Source organism: Micromys minutus (assembly GCF_963924665.1).
Source record: "Micromys minutus genome assembly, chromosome: 1".
NCBI lineage: Eukaryota > Metazoa > Chordata > Mammalia > Rodentia > Muridae > Micromys > Micromys minutus.
The window spans coordinates 182,309,643-182,325,601 of NC_137969.1; the positions used below are offsets into that span (position 1 = coordinate 182,309,643).

Genomic DNA, 15,959 nt, shown 5'->3' on the forward strand with positions numbered 1-15,959 from the left:
GCCATCATGTCTGACAGATTTTTGGCTCTTCATAACATGTATACATGCACATGATAAATGTATAGACTACTAACAAAAATGCTGATAGCAATATGGTTCATTTGTGGCCTGAGTTTATAAAGAACATCTAACATTTGAATAATAGAGCAAGGACTCAGGACTCCTAGTGATAAATCTCTTTAGGCATTTGATCATGGTCTACTGGTTGATGAGGACAGTCTAAGAAAATGTGATTATTTTTTCCCCCAATTAAAAGCAAATGCAGTTTTCATGACTCTTCAAACCTCAGTCAGGTAAACAGGAAGGCTTAGTGTGGGGGGTGTGGGAATAAGAAGGATAATTAGTTAAGGTAAATGAAGATTGCTATTAGAAGGGAATATTGTAAAGCTAGATGTATAAGTGAGGTTCACAGCCTTTTCACAGAAATGGGTTGTTCATATGAAGACAAGTGAGTTCCCAAGTGATAGCCGTTATGCAGCAGCCAGAGGAGAGTAGTGTGGTGGAATGGGGAAGGGGAAATTCTTGGACTTTAGTGCTGAGAATGTGACTCAGAGCAGCCATTACTGCAAAGTCCCTCAACATCTGCCCAGCTCTGGCAGACGGAAGAATACAGCCTCCCTTTGGGACTTCATTTGTCTTTCCTTTGCTCAAATATGTGTCTCATACCTTGCGATTTATCATGTTTTATTAAAAAGAATCTGTTCATTAATATTTGGAAAAACAGAAATTCTGACTTGTTTTTCATCGATTGCAGAATTCTGAACTCACTTTAAAGAAAATATTTTATTATAAAATATCTCCAAACCCCATTACTATTATAATATTAATCTGTATGATGAATCTATATGATGATACATTCAGGCTTGTATAGCCTGCCTTTGCTACTTTGTGCATTCTTCTTTCTCTTGCCCTTTATTGTTCCAGTTTCGCCCATTAACACTAGATGGGAGAGGAAGCATGGGGAGGGGGCAGAAAAAAGATAGATAGATAGATTGATATATAGATAGATAGATAGAGCGAGAGAGAGAGAGAGAGAGAGAGAGAGAGAGAGAGAGAGAGAGAGAGAGAGAGAGACAGAGAGAGAGAGAGGTACAGACAGACAGACAGACAGACAGACAGAGACAGAGAGAGAGAGACAGAGACAGAGACAGAGAAAGAATTCATGAATCTAATTTTTTTTCTTTTGTTTCTTCTTTGACCATGGCTACTAACAAAGTACAACCAAATTCCCTAGTGGATCTTTAGCCACCCACCCCACCTATCAGAACTCTAGCATTTATATACACTCTGTAAAGCTCCCAGAATTCCAAACATTGCACAATTTCAGGAACTATTTGCAGGTGGCAAAACTATGCCTCTGCTAGAGCACAGGGCAACTCATAATCAGGTGCGGCGGACAGTCATAAGCAGCCCATATCCCATACCTGGGATTAAAACAAAAGCGTCTTCTTATAATATTTCTCTATTATAAAGAAATCAAAACTCCAAAATTGTCACCTCAGACTTGTCTCTAAGCCAGCATGGCCTATTTCCTGAATTAGTTTTTTATATATTTGCATTATACTTTTCTGTTTTCCACAGACTAAGCTATGCATTGCCAAGATCATAGCATACGGTGTGCTTCTCATCACGAATAAAGGCAGGAAGGAACTCATCTTATGGCTTTTCTCATTATGCATCTGTGAGCAACTGCAAGGCTAGCTAAAGAGTGTTCATGTTCTTATGTGATGAGTCAGGGAGAAATCAAGATTGTCATTACTGGGGTTTAACTAGAGGATAGCTCTTCCCTGTATAGGCAGCTCTTTTACCCCCAGACAATGCTGTAAAGACATCGAAAGTACAAAGTAGAAGTCTACCAAAATCCATTGAACTTATCATATGTCACTCTTGATGATGCTGCATTATACATTCCTAGAAAATCTACCACATAGCACATAAAAATAGAAGTGTGGCTCTTCAGGTGAAATAGAGACTGCATATTCAGTTACAGTCTCTTCATTAATTTCAGAAGCTCCTACAGGTAGGACTCTGTAGTCTTCCAGTGGATTAAAATGCCGTTGGAAGTTGTGCTGAATTCTGTATTTATTATTGTGCCTCTTTGTTGTTCCCCTTACATGGTGACTCGGTGACTCGGTTACTCATCACACCCACGAGAGGACCTGAGTGCAGATATATGTAGCATCCACTTCTACAGCCGTCATCCTAAGCATCCTCACACATGGGTGCACGCACACACACACACACAAACCTGTAAAATAAGAGGGCCTTGTTCCTTTTACCTTACAAGGCTTTATTTTTACTATTTGGTGTACCTCATTCTCCAAGTCAGTTTTTAAGCTGGAGACCAGAGACCATTGCATCTGAGAGGTATTTCCTGATCACCTCACATAAAGTCATAAAGCATATCTGTTCCCTGCAGATATGCTTCAAGTGCAACAGTTTGTTGCCAGGTTCTGAAGTCAGACTCCCCTCTAGGCTGCAGTTCCTCTGAGGACATGCTTCCAGCATGATTTACCTTTAAATAGCTGGTGCGTAATGCAGAGCTTCAGAGCCAAATTGTTGTTTAGTGATTTTGATGGTTCCACTTAAAATATATTCATCTATGTTTTACTGAATTGGACAAGTTTATGTTTTTCTATACAATGAAAAATGGAACCATCTCTGTGTTCATAAAGATATAAATGTTTTAAGGATGATATATTGATATTCTAAATATTAAAATGAACAATAGCTATGGTGTTTTTATGTCTTGTCATAGATAGAAGAAGGGGATCTGGAGCTTACAGATGTGTTTGTTAAATGAAGAGTTTGGATGTGGTACAGCCTCAGCTCCACTTTCAAGTATGAACAACAGAAATAAGTAGTTATGATTAGGCTCCTGAGAAACCCGAGGAAGCCCAGGTCTTTAGGGATGTCATGGCTTTTCTATTTTATTTCATTTTTAGGGTACGGGAAAGATTGATTATTCTACAATACAATCAGAGATAATTAACCAGTTTTCTTGTTCTCAGAGTGTGTTCTTTGTATTTTACTTGTTCGTAAAATAAAAGGCTTTTTTGTTTTGTTTGGATTTATTTTTTATCAATTGCATTACAGTTTGTTAATTCTTCTATGTCTGTTTCTTTTTTCTTTTGTCACCAGTGTAGTGACTTTGACTTGGAATTTGGAACAGAGTGCTTGCAGTTGGCCCTAAAATACTGTCACAAGAAAGCAAAACTTGTAGAAGGGACCTCTGACCTCTGGAAGGTAAGAGAGATTCATCATGTGGAGCTTCTGCTGCTGCCCGTGAGTGTGTGTGCTATACTTAGACTTGTAAGAGAAAGGACCCTGAAAGTAGGAGAGGCTCTGGTGCTGTGGGCAGCAGCAGGTAAGGATGTTTCTGCTTCTTGGCTTCAAGAAATTTCTCATTGGACTCCTTTAGACACATTTCATTTCAGCCTCTGTGCTTGTAAGCATCATCTTTTTGCTTGCTTTCTGTATGCAGGCTTATGTTTCCTTGGTTGTGTTGAAGCTACAGTTACATACTTACTCCAGCAGCATTTGCCTCAGCCTGGCAATCTAGCCAGGTTAACAAAGTTGAAAACGTTAATGACATAGCTCTGACCCATGGTGCACCTGCATCCATTCCTGCTTCCTCTGCTAAGGCCAGACACTTTTAATGGCACAGGGCTTTCTCTGGTGAAGTCTGTGGTTGCTGGAAAGAAGGCTGTATCACGATCCCTCTGAGGCTTCCAGCCCTGGCAATTGCAGTGCAGCATGTTCACCTTCCCTTTATCACAGAGGAGTATTTTGAACTGGAAGAGTCTTGAAGTAGTGCTGTCAGCCAAACCTCCAAAACTTAAAATAAGCATAGCTGCTTAAATGATGATAATGCGTTGAAATCTTGTAATATCTATGGATTTCTGGAGAGTTCTGGATCATTCCAGCTAATGTTATAGCTCTGGCTATCCAAGAATTCATTAGGTACACCAGGCTCACAGAGATTTGCCGCTTTTGCCCCTTGAGTTCTGAGATTCAAGGCATTTGTAACCTTGCACAGCTGTCGCCTGCACAGAGTGAGTGGGCATCTTATACAGTAATGGCATGGACTTTGCTGCAGAATATGATTGCTTTAGATGCAAAAGATGGAGTTCTAAAATTGCAGAAAGACTGACATACTTCAATTATTGCCTATTACATAAAATTTATTCAGTATTATTGTTCATTTAAGGACATCTAAATGTTATCAGCCCAACAGAGAAACACTCATTGTATCTCTCATGTCGCCTATGTGCTTTCCTGCTACAGACTTTGTAAACACTTGGAGTTTGTCTAGGAATGTCCTTGAGATCTTACCTTTGCAGTAAATCAGGTAAAGAGTTTTTCTAGTTGCCCTCAGAGATTAACTGTGTTTGTTGTCTTTCTATCTTACAAGCCATTAAGATACTACTGTTAGACTAGGTGAGGATGTTACCATTAGCATGTTACTGGTTTTATGGCCACTTAGGAATAACTATAATAAAATCCAGCTCCTGTTCAGACCCATTCACACCTCTCCCACACACACACACACAGGTAACACCACATACTCTACTGAGACACTGCCTATGAGTCTCGAGCTGACACTTACTCATTGATACCAGGATCAATCACATGGGAAGTGTGTATTGATGAGCATACATTTGGCTCCACACCCCATCCCTGCTTTTTGCTTTATGAATTGAAGTGCCTGGCTACTGGTTTGTACCGTGAAGCTACCCTCACTCCCAGAAAGGTATAAAAAGAGACTCGACTTTTACCATGTGAGCACACACCATGCGGTCTACCTCTGATGCTGGGTCCTTGAATTCTCTAAGACCTAGCCTTGTATTGTCAACTGTTTATCTACTCATGACATTGATAACTTTCCCAATACATTCTCCATTCCCCAGTAATTAATCTGAGTTTCTCTTGAGCCCTTATCTGAACCCTTCAGAAACTATGAGGGTTTTGTCAACTGCTAGTTAGGTATTTTGTTAAGGATCTGATCTGTACTTTTGAATAATTCATTCCATTATCCAAACGGAGTCTGAGGGCCTCAGGGGAAAAGGGTACAACTCCAAGGTTGACAGCTCTCCCTGCCTTCACTTTTGACCTGTTTGAAGGTGTGGTTATTTTTTTTTTTTTTCCTCTATGAGCTTTCATTAAGATTGTAAAGTACTTAATTCTGTAGATAAAGGATAAGAACACTTTGCTCTTTATTTTTTTCACCCCAAATTTCAAATTTACTAATTCTTTCTCTATTTTGTGATATAGTCATTTTATTGTTTGTAGCAACAGTAGGGTTAGTCTCCCCTTAGATGTGTTCTGTGCCATGTTGGCCCTTCTCTCCTGCTTTTACCAGCTCTACTGATGAGCCATTTTGCATATTTTGTGGGTTGAGTTCTCTGTCACGTATTCATGTTCTAATTGCTGACAAGTGTGCCTGAGAGAGTTGGAAAGAGAGTCGGAACATTGCTATTTTTCACTAGAAGCTCAGAAGAGGCCTAAAGGGGATTTCTCCAAAACCCTCAGAGGGAACTGGGATCTGCGCATCCTTAGGGTGTGCACATCTCATAGCTCCCAGAAATGAGAGGATTGGTTCTTATTTTTCTAAGCTGTTCTAAGTGTAGTGCTTTTTTCAGCATCCAAGCACATGCTGTAGGAGTGCCTCTGACTGCCAGGCCTGGTAGGTATCAGTGTGAAAAAAATCATTTTCCCAACAGCACTGAAGCTAGGGCCTTGATACAAATGTTTGGTTTGGCTAAAGCTATGCATCATAAGGTACTGATAATAAAAAAGCTTGTAATAAGTAGACCTTGAAACACTGTATCTACTCCACTGTCTAATTTTTTAGGTACTGCATTTGTTCTCATTGGAACACAATCGCCAAAATGTAATATCGCTATTATCTTAGGCTGGGAATCCTCCAACATTCTATCCTGAATTCTTAGATGGCATATCTTCCCAACATCCTGTCCTGTCTCCTTTCTTTGCAGTTTTCTCAGCTGCATACTCTATGTTGAGCTCCTCTTTGGGTGAGATTGATTTGTCTTTAGTCTTTTTAATTTTGGGATGATATCTTATATCCATAGAGAGAATCTTAATTTCTATTTAAGTGATGGAGATACACTTTGTCGTTAGTGGAATTTGTACTTTGTAATTAGTGTTTTGATGTTAGGTGAAGTCTACATATGCTGATGTTAATAGCTAAACTAAAACAGCAGCAACAGCAACAGCAACACAACAAAACATATTTATGAAGCCTGACGCAGTGGCTCATTCCCATAATCTCGACTCAGGGAGGAGCATTGCCATGTGTTTGAAGCCTGCCTGGGTTATGTAATAAATTTCAGGCCAGCCTCATCTATAGAATGTGATTCTATGCATTTTCATAGGAAACATATACAAAAGCATCAGATGTGAATAATATTAGTGTCCTTAAGATGCTAAAGTTGTAATTGGGCCCAGTACCCAGAATACAATTCAGAAGCCTGATACACTGAAGCTCATGTAGAGGTAATCAAGAGGTGTTTCACTGCCTCTTCCCAGCAAGACAGAGGAGGACTCCGAACTTGGCAGCCGTCAGCCTTGTCTTGATCTGGGAAGTCAGGGAGCTCTTGCTCTAGTGATGTGCCGTGTAACAAGAGTCCTGATGAGCATCTGTCGGACTGTTTTAAAGGTTGTCTGCAATTCTGTGAGGAAGAGGTTATTATTTTAAAGTTGACATGCATATTTTGACATAAATAAGTGCAAAACTCAGACATTCAGAGTTAATGCCAGCCTGTGGACCTCTGATGATGTCAGAGGAGTGCATTATTAATTTACTTAGAAACATCTTACCACACAGGGTGAAAGACACTCCCTTCATGACCAGGCTTATTGTTCCATCCATGTGTCCAAGTATAGAAAAGTTCTACACCAGCTCCTGAGAACAGGGCTCCACCATCATGGTGTATACAAGTGGCTGAGAGTTGGTAGCTTTGGTAAACATTTGGTGAAATTTGAATCCATTTAAAAAGAACCTAAATGGATATCTGTCTCATGTTTCCCCTGGTATCCCTTTAGACACTAGCAGTTCCCTTACAGTGTTCAACAGACTTCTTGCTTCTAAATGTCAAAAATGTCTCCAGGGCATGAGTTCTATAACCAGTTATTGGAGAAATTGAACAACTGCTTCCTATTCTTCAAATTGACCCAAAGAAGGAGGCTGCGAGTATTTGTCACTGCAGCACACAGAGAGGGATGACAGGAAAGCTCATTTGATGGGTACTAGGTTTTCAGAGCCATTTTTCTGGCATCTAGGTTTAAGACAAAGTGGAAGCATTTCTGCTGTGCCCTCAACAGTTCCTCAACAGTTCAGTGTATTGATTCAATTCTCCACTGTGTGAGGTTTTCATGCAGTTTTCCCAATGTAGGAAAAAGAATTTGTGTGTGTGTGTGTGTGTGTGTGTGTGTGTGTGTGTGTGTGTCCACAACTGACAAAAAATGGAAATGAAGTTCAAAAATAGCCACTGTAAGCAAGGGTGTAGAGAATGCATCAAAATGACCAGTCTATGGTTGGGAAGGTTTTTATTATAGATAGGAGAGAGATAATAGCCAGAGGCCTCTGGGGTAGTTCATAGCCATGGCTACCTTTCTGGGGCAGAGAGGAGAGGGACAGATATCTGGGATATCTCTCTAGAGTTAGAGAAGAGTGGAAGAACAGGAAAAGTTTCTTGGGTTATAAAGAAAACCCCTTAGCTGCAGATTAGGGGAGCAGCTCTGTAGGCCTGTGACTTGGGCACCATAGGTACATGGAAATAGAAAAATGGCTCCTCCTGGCAGATGGAAACTAAGGAGTGTTGAGAGTGCTAGTGCTAAGCCGAAACTGCCAGTTTGTGATTCACATTGGATTTGACATCTGTGTCTAATAAATATTCTGTATCTTTTAATTAGTAGATTATTAGTTTTTTTTTTTTTTAGGCCAAGTATTGGGTCAATATCTCTATTATCCCATGAGGTTGGTTTGTGGGAGCTTCAATTGGAATGTACTCTTAACTCAAGGAAAACAGGGTCCACTGTGGCTTAGTGTAGTTCAGAAAGGTCTCTTGTGTCTTAGCCTAGAAAATGAGCAACATGTAAGTGTGGTATTCCCAGGGGAAGTGCATGTTGGTGCCTGAGGGCAATTCGGCCTATGCCTGAGAGAATAATTTTGTATGTCACGTTTCTCTTCTATTCATGGTTCCTCAGCTAAACATGTAACTCACGGAGTCACTGCACAGTCAGAACATGTAAAGGATTCATGAATGGGCTGTACTAGGTGAGTAACAGTAGACTCCCACAATCTCCCTGTACAGACCTTCCTCACTGATCTCCAGGGCTCCAGGGACTCCACTGAGCATAGGTTGGAAACCAGTCAGTGAGAAGAGCATCAACATATTAGTCCATCACTCCAAGGGTTTGGAAGAGTAATTATTTTCAATAGTTGGGTATTGTGCAAGGTCAAAGGAAAAGTACAGATCGTGCTGACAGAAGAAACTCAGTGTCAACACTGATCTTACCCACAAGGCTGAAAAGTGCTGAGATTCAGCTTCAGAACTGATTGTTACAATGCTTCTGTAAATTACAAATAAGGCTAGGGAAACTCATTTTTTAAAAAGTTAGTGAAGTGAATAATGCATCATTTCAAAATTATGACAGTTTCCAGCAATATTTCCTTTGAAGTACGCTCGCGGGTTTATTTAGGAAAAAACAGATTATTTCTCTTATTTAGCATCTGGCTATGTCGCGCATAGCTCAGACAAGCCTCAAATCACCATGTAGGCTAATATGGCCTTAATTCCTCCTTCTGTCTCAGTCTCCAGTTGCTGTGCTTATAGGTGAGCACCACTGTGCCTGGCTTTAATGCTGTCCCTAAACATATAGTACTTGTTAATCTAAAGAAAAAAATCATTCAGCTTTGTGTTGGCTTGCATAACCTATATGATGGAGACAGTAGACATAAACTTAACAGTCTTTTAAAATCTAGTTTGTAGATATTACTATTATGTGAAAAGCATGCATTTATTCATAAATAATTGCAGTGCTTGAAGTTTTAAGAATTCTGAATGCTCACTTAGTATTTGGCAATAAATTTACATGAGCTTAAATGTCTAGTATTAATATTAATTTGAACTTAGAATGTAGTTGACCAAAGCAGGAGCAATAGAAAATGAATAGTTAGCTAGGCATACTCTTGATTTCTGACTGGAGTTTAAGCTATACAATAGACAATGGCTATACAAATTATTTTCTTATTTAAATGTGTAGATAACCTAAGAAACAGTTCAAGAGCGATGTTTACTCTGTTTCACAGGAAGTCCTTGACTAGGGGGGGGCATCCCCAGAGGTGAGAGGTTCTGCTGGCTCCTGCTCTTGCTCTGCTCCTAGCAGTCTGAAGGGCATCTAGAACACTTTCTTACAGTTTTGTAAACACTTATTGGAATCAGATACATCACAGTTGGCAAGTCCATAGACTGAGCTTGTTCTTGTTTTGTAAACTACAGAAATGTGCTGTGGACAGTCATTGCAGTACTAAGAGTCACACAGAACAATGAGTTGTATTTTCTTTATCGACAGCATAGGAATGCCATCTTTGAATTTAATAGATTAGTTAATTGATCCAGTAGACTCCCATCTACGTTTGTGGGTTTACTGTTGCTGCAGCTCAAAGAGTATGACATCATCAAATTTACCTGCTAGGGTAAAGGCCTAGCAGAGGTATGCAATTTATAGAAGTGCCCTCTGTACAAATCTATGGAGGGGAAAACCACGACGGACTAGTTAGGTGAACATTTGATAAAACCAGATTGAGGGCATTGACATTGTTAATCAACTGGGCATTTGAATGATGAACCCATCGAACCTTGTTGTACTTGGTATTGTTTTATTGTTCACTATGTGTTCTAGTTGCATTGCACAAGATGGCAATTTGTAGGTGTTCTGCATCTTAACTTACTGGATGTTTTTTTGGAAAGGATCCGCCATAGACCAGATACGAGTACCATGACAGGTTCTTTACAACAAGCAGGGTGCAATTATTAGTGAGTTGTTTGCTATTAGGGAAAGTGTATCATTGTCCTTAGATGCATGTGGTACCCTGTAGATTCTTTTTATAGGGGCTGTGTTTTAAGAAAATTTTCACAAGGTGCAGCCAATCTGTTTTACAAAGACCGTCCTAAATCAGAAGTCCCCCTAAATGTAAATTGGCCTTTGAGAATTTCAGCTTAAAATAGAGTTATTTTTGTTATATTTAGTAGCTCTTCTTCCCTCAGCCCTCCAGCCCTCCTTTCCTCCCCCCCTTTTCTTCCTCACCTCTTTCTTTTCCAGTGTGAAACCTTATGAAGGTGTGCATACTTCTGTTTGAATGCTTATGCATTTCCCTTGACTATAAAAACTCAGTTATAGTAATCATATTTCAGTAATCACTGCTACATGCTATCATAACTTATTCCAAGATATAAGACTCGGATCTTCATAATTTGCTGAAATTGAATTTGATTGAATGTGAGCGTCTAATGCCTCTTTCATTTGGAAATCTCTTGTGTTGTGTGTGCAGTTTGTCCCGAGGGAAGAATTTCCTTGGGGCTTTCTTTTATTGCTCTCACATTCCTGCCTGCTCTGTTGAGTCTAATGAGGTTTATCTGTCCTTTAGGTGACCTACAAACAAGATCTGTGTGCAGCTGAAGCCATGATTAAGGGTATGTTTGACCTTGTGACTGCCAGCTCCTGAGTTTCTGATCTGAGGGCACTGTGGATTTCTCAGGACGGTTAAATCCCTGACATTTTAGGAGAACAGATGGCTGGAGGCTGCAGAGGTCTCCGATTCGTGTTTTGAAAGTTGCATTTTATTTTGTTTCCTGCTTGTGAAATACCACTTATTATACCACAGAGATTTTAATTTTTATAAAAGAAAGACTTGGGCCTATTAAGTGGGGAGCATCAGTACTGTCAGAAGGGCAACTGTAGAAACTGATATTTCAATAAACCCGTGAAGGTCCCTCCTGTTTAATGCTTAGAAGGCTGTTCCTGCCCCTCTACACTGTCCTGTCAGAGCTTCCAGGAGTGCCTTCCATATTACAGTTTGTACAGCGTAAGGAATCTGGAATAGATGAGTTTTCAGACAAACAAATAAAACAAAACAAACATTTTTTTTTTCTGACAATGCCTGCATTATATATCTTTTCAAGGAGAGTGCTCATGTATATGGGAACAATGTCTGCTTTCTGTCACTGTTTAGCTCCTAAGATCCCACACAGTGTATTTAGCAACCATCCAGTACTTTTCATGCTGGGCATGTAAGCAGCACAGAGAAAGGGAATTCTCTCTGTGTTCTGTAGGCTCTTTGGTTCTAGTCAGAGTTCTCAACCTTAGCAACATCCTGGTTGTGTGGATTAGAAGATCCTTGGACCTGAGGAGGATTCGGTGCTTTCTTTAGTAGTCCCCAAGGTACACTAAGGTGCCAGCAACACAACCTCCTCTCCTTGATACCATGTCTGTGACCATAAAAAGGGTCTCTTGAACTTGTCAAATGTCACAAAGGATAAAGTTTTCTCTGACTGAGAACTTCCATTTTAAATACCCAGTTTTAGTCTAAGTCCAGAGGTGTTCCCTCTGTCCTCAAGACAACAGGAAGCTGATGATTTCTTATTTCCAAATTAGACTATGGGCAAACTGATATGCTCAAGTTTTGGCTGAGAGGCAAACTGTTAAATTTAGTCTTCTGCTGAGGTGGGTAGCCCATGACCTAGAGGAAAACAGTTGGCCTCACATGTGGAAAGCTGAGCTCTTCTCTAATTGTGAGACTGTGTTTTAGTTACCCTCAGATTTGTTTCCCTTCAAGAATATTTTGTTTCTAACTATTAATGTCATATAATTTGTGTTTCTGTACTTGTAAATAGTTAATCTATAACCATAAATCAAAAAGCTGACATATATTTACATATCAGCCAGGCAATGTATAAATATTTCTTCCTGAGCGGTTGGTGCAGTCATGCTGTGGTTGTTTATGCTTTTTAACACAAAGACATAGAAAACTCGGTTTGATTGCATTTCTAAGAAAGCTGAGCATTGCGCGGGTCGAGGGGCAGTGTGCGTGGTCAGGAGATTACTGTCTCAACTGCTGACTTTGCATTCTGCAATATTCTCCCTCATATTATCAGAGCCAGCAGACATGCAAAAACAAATCTTGTAAGCTAACTGTTTTCTTGTTGAGATAACAGTTTCTAGCATGGTATCTTCAAAGTGTTCTGTTTTCTCCTGAGAGAACAACCTGACATGATTACATGTAAGCAATTGATTGAGTTGGAAACTAAATCAGAAGGTTCCTTCTTCTTCAAGTCATGCAGCTCTAGGGTCTTAGAGGAGATTCTGATGTTACTGGGCTAACACAGGGTCACATGTCTTGGTCCTCCATACTCTCTAGGCAGCCAGCTCAGCAGTCGTGTGCCTTTTAGACACCCAGAGATTAGAGTCTTCAGTCCCAATGTAAATCAGAATCTGATTTTGTAAGAACCCTAAGTAATTGCATCATAAATCACATTTGAGAAACATTGGTAAAGGCTGTTCCTTATAGTCTGCTGTAGCTCGTCTATCTAAGGTATTTCTACTGCAATTCAAATTTAGAGTCTTCCAACTCCGAATGTGTATTTCTTTACCTTCTTCATGACTTGCTCTCATCACAGATTATTGACATACCGTTGGCAACAGGAGGAAGAAAACTTGGAGTTTTCCTTTGGTATTTTTGAAGTTGTGAGACACAGCAGTGTAGGTAGTGCACATCTGTAATCCCAGTGCCGGTAAGACAGAAAGAATGAGAGATCCTTGAAGCTCAGTGACAGCCAGTCTAGGTGAATCTGTGGGATAAGGTTTTCTTTCTTTCTTTCTTTCTTTTTTTTTTTTTTTTGTCTTCTTTTGCTTTATCTTCTTTTTTTTTTTTTTAAATTAGACAACTTTATTTTAAAACACAGAAATAAATGTACAGATTTTAAGAGCATTTTTGCATAAAAGTATATGAATATATTTTTGTCAGTACTTCATTTTTTTAAAGGTTTGATAGTATGCATTAAAATCCTAGTAGTCACAATGAGCATAAAGTACATGTAAAACAAGATGTAACCTGGAAATAGTCAAAGTTTTCTTGGTATGTAAAGATTAAACATAATGATTTTTTTAACCTTTGTTTTTCTTGAACTTCACATAGTCTGTGAGTTGTTTCTGGGGTGTTCAGAGCTTTCTGGGGTTAGTATCTAATTATCAGTGACTGCATATTATGTCTGTTCTTTTGTGACTAGGTTACCTCACTCAGGATGATGTTCTCTAGATGCATCTATTTTCTTAAGAATTTCATAAAGACATTGTTTCTGATAGCTGAGTAGTACTCCATTGTGTAAATATACCACAATTTTTGTATCCATTCATCTACTGAAGGATCAGGTTTTCTAAAGAACCCTATATCAAAATAATGGGTAGGAAGCAGCTGATTATGACACCCAGTGTCTGGACTATACATATCTGTACATTTATGTGCACCCCTACCACGTACATGCACACAAATTGTTAAATACAACGTGGTTAGCAGAAGCCTATTAAAATTATTTATTTGCAAACTTGTGTTTTCCAACTATAAGTCAGGGTTATCCAGGGAAAACAATACAATGCATAGATGTATAGATATACGGGAAGAGATTCATCTTAGCAATGGTAGGAAGATGGCCAGATACACAGACCATTGAATCTCCCTGCTGTTGCCCTAAAAGTTCCTTTCAAAGTTTTTCCACTAAGGTGAACTTCAGATTCTTGATTTTTTTGCAAAAGAAATTTAGAAAGTGTGTACGCAGGGAAAGAGTATACAAGCCAAGTGTAGGTGTGGGCTTCTCAGGTATTTGATGTCAGTGGGTTCTGAAGTTTCATCTTCCCATGGTTGTTAAGGAATATAAATGAGACCAATGGGTGGTTCCTGAGATGTGCAGACAAAAGGATAAAGGACAAATTTCATTTGGTACCATAAAACCCAAGATCACAAGAACTTCATGGGAAGTTAAGATGTTTACTCTGTCAACAAAAGTTAATGGTCTTGCTGTGAGACTCCCAGATACTATCTGGGAAAGGAATAAGGCAATAGTCATGGGTGTATATGTTTGTGCCTGAAACATGTTTCATAGCTGTTTTAATATTCTTAAGTATCTGTATATAAATGAATATTATCTCCACGTTAACAACCTTCATTGTACATGCCATTAACTGTTCTGGAATGCTTAATTCACACCTGCTTGAGTCTTCATGCAGAGTCCTGAGTGAAGTATTCTCCCTTTTCATGACTTTTAATCTTCTCTGTTTTTCTATCCTGTTGGTCCGTGACCATCTGCAAGCTCGAAGCCCAAGAAATTCTGTGGTGTTGTTTCCATCAAACCCCAAAGATCAGAGAACCAGAATATCCATTATTATTTGAACTAAAATTAGACCAAAATGTAGAATACGGGTTTTTTAGTTTCAATGAGAGGGGAGAATTCTCTGTTCTGGCTCTTCTGTTTTCCTGTTCTAGAGAGTTCTGGAGAGACCTTGGATAAACTGAACGCTACTGTCCCTGAGTTGATGAGCACCATTCTTTTGTTTTCTATGCAGATGAAAATGCTGACCTCTCCCAGAAATTCCAGTTACCTCTCAGATACAATCAGAAATTAACAGCTATTTGGAAAGCCCTTTCTCTGTCAAATAGTTGCGTAAAATGAACAATCAATTTAATAAATGGTCAAAGTTCTTTTGTGGCTTATTTAATTTATTTTGTACTTAGGATTGAATCCAAGCAACTGTGGCCTTGAACATGTTAGGGAAGTGGTCTACCACAGACTAATATTCCCAGCCCCTCCCCCCTTTTTATCTTTTTGATTCTGACATTGTGTCTAAGTTGTCAAGGCTGTCCTTTAGCTTGTGATCATCCTTCCTGCTTTAGCCTCTTGGGTAGATAGGATCACAGGCTGGCTTCACAATATACTTGTAAGCACTAATTCCCAGCATATATTGGGTTCTAGCTTTTTGTTGAGCACTGTTTGAAGCATTTTATCTATAGCTCTTTTTCTCCCCGAATCAATGACTTAGGTAGCATTATTATTCCCAGAGCACTAAGTCATAGGGAGGTATCCTGTGCTTGGAACTGAGCTTTTCATTATATACCCATGTCTTCTCAGAAAAGCATTGTCTACTCTTTGTCCAGGGTACCTAAAAATATTTAGTTTATTATGATACATCAGCAGTGCAATTTGATTCGCTACAAAAGTCACTTATCATGCTTAAATGTTTATGTTCAATGTGATAAACCACAAGGTTTTTAGTTAAAGTACACCACTCATTTTATCATGAAATTATATAACAAAATATCTTTTTATTTTAAGAACTTAGTGGATTCATTGTTGCTCACAAGGTCAACATGATTTGAACTTGCTTTAGCATCATGGTTCAATAAACATGGAAGGACTCTCTCCGGTTCTGTTTCCTGTCTATCTGTTGATATTGCTTTGGGTTTAATAGTTTGTGGCAACACATACAAGTACTTTTTTAAAAAGATTTATTTATCCATTATCTATAGCTGTCTTCAGACACCAGAAAAGGGCACTGGATCTCATTACAGATGGTTGTGAGCCACCATGTGATTGTTGGTATTTGAACTCAGGACCTCTGGGAGAGCAGTCAGGGCTTTTAACCACTGAGCCATCTCTCCAGCCTCAGGCATTTTTTTTTCCACCTTGAAGATTTATATGTTAGGAATGTATAGCTTTCCCTTTCCACAGTACTGCCTTTCTGCGTGTAAAAGATACATATCTTGAGTCAGTCTATTTGTCCATCCATTCCATGTCATTAAATACAACAGTAAGGTAGAATTATGTTGTTTGAGGGTATATAGCACTCACACCAAGCATCTTAACTCTTTGATTCTTTAAAATAAT

At 39.2% G+C, this 15,959-nt stretch overlaps 1 protein-coding gene across 2 annotated transcripts in view; it reads left to right on the top strand.

Moving 5' to 3' along the window:
* CRPPA (CDP-L-ribitol pyrophosphorylase A) overlaps positions 1-15,959 on the top strand; it is a gene marked incomplete at its 5' end in the record, with an annotated part of 280,876 nt that overhangs the window by 72,964 nt on the left and 191,953 nt on the right. For both annotated transcript variants that reach the window (XM_080936583.1, XM_080936584.1), the window contains 2 exons: positions 3,142-3,246; positions 10,673-10,718. In XM_080936583.1, the coding sequence (XP_080792709.1) occupies positions 3,142-3,246; positions 10,673-10,718 (151 nt within the window). The remainder of the gene's footprint in view (positions 1-3,141; positions 3,247-10,672; positions 10,719-15,959) is intronic.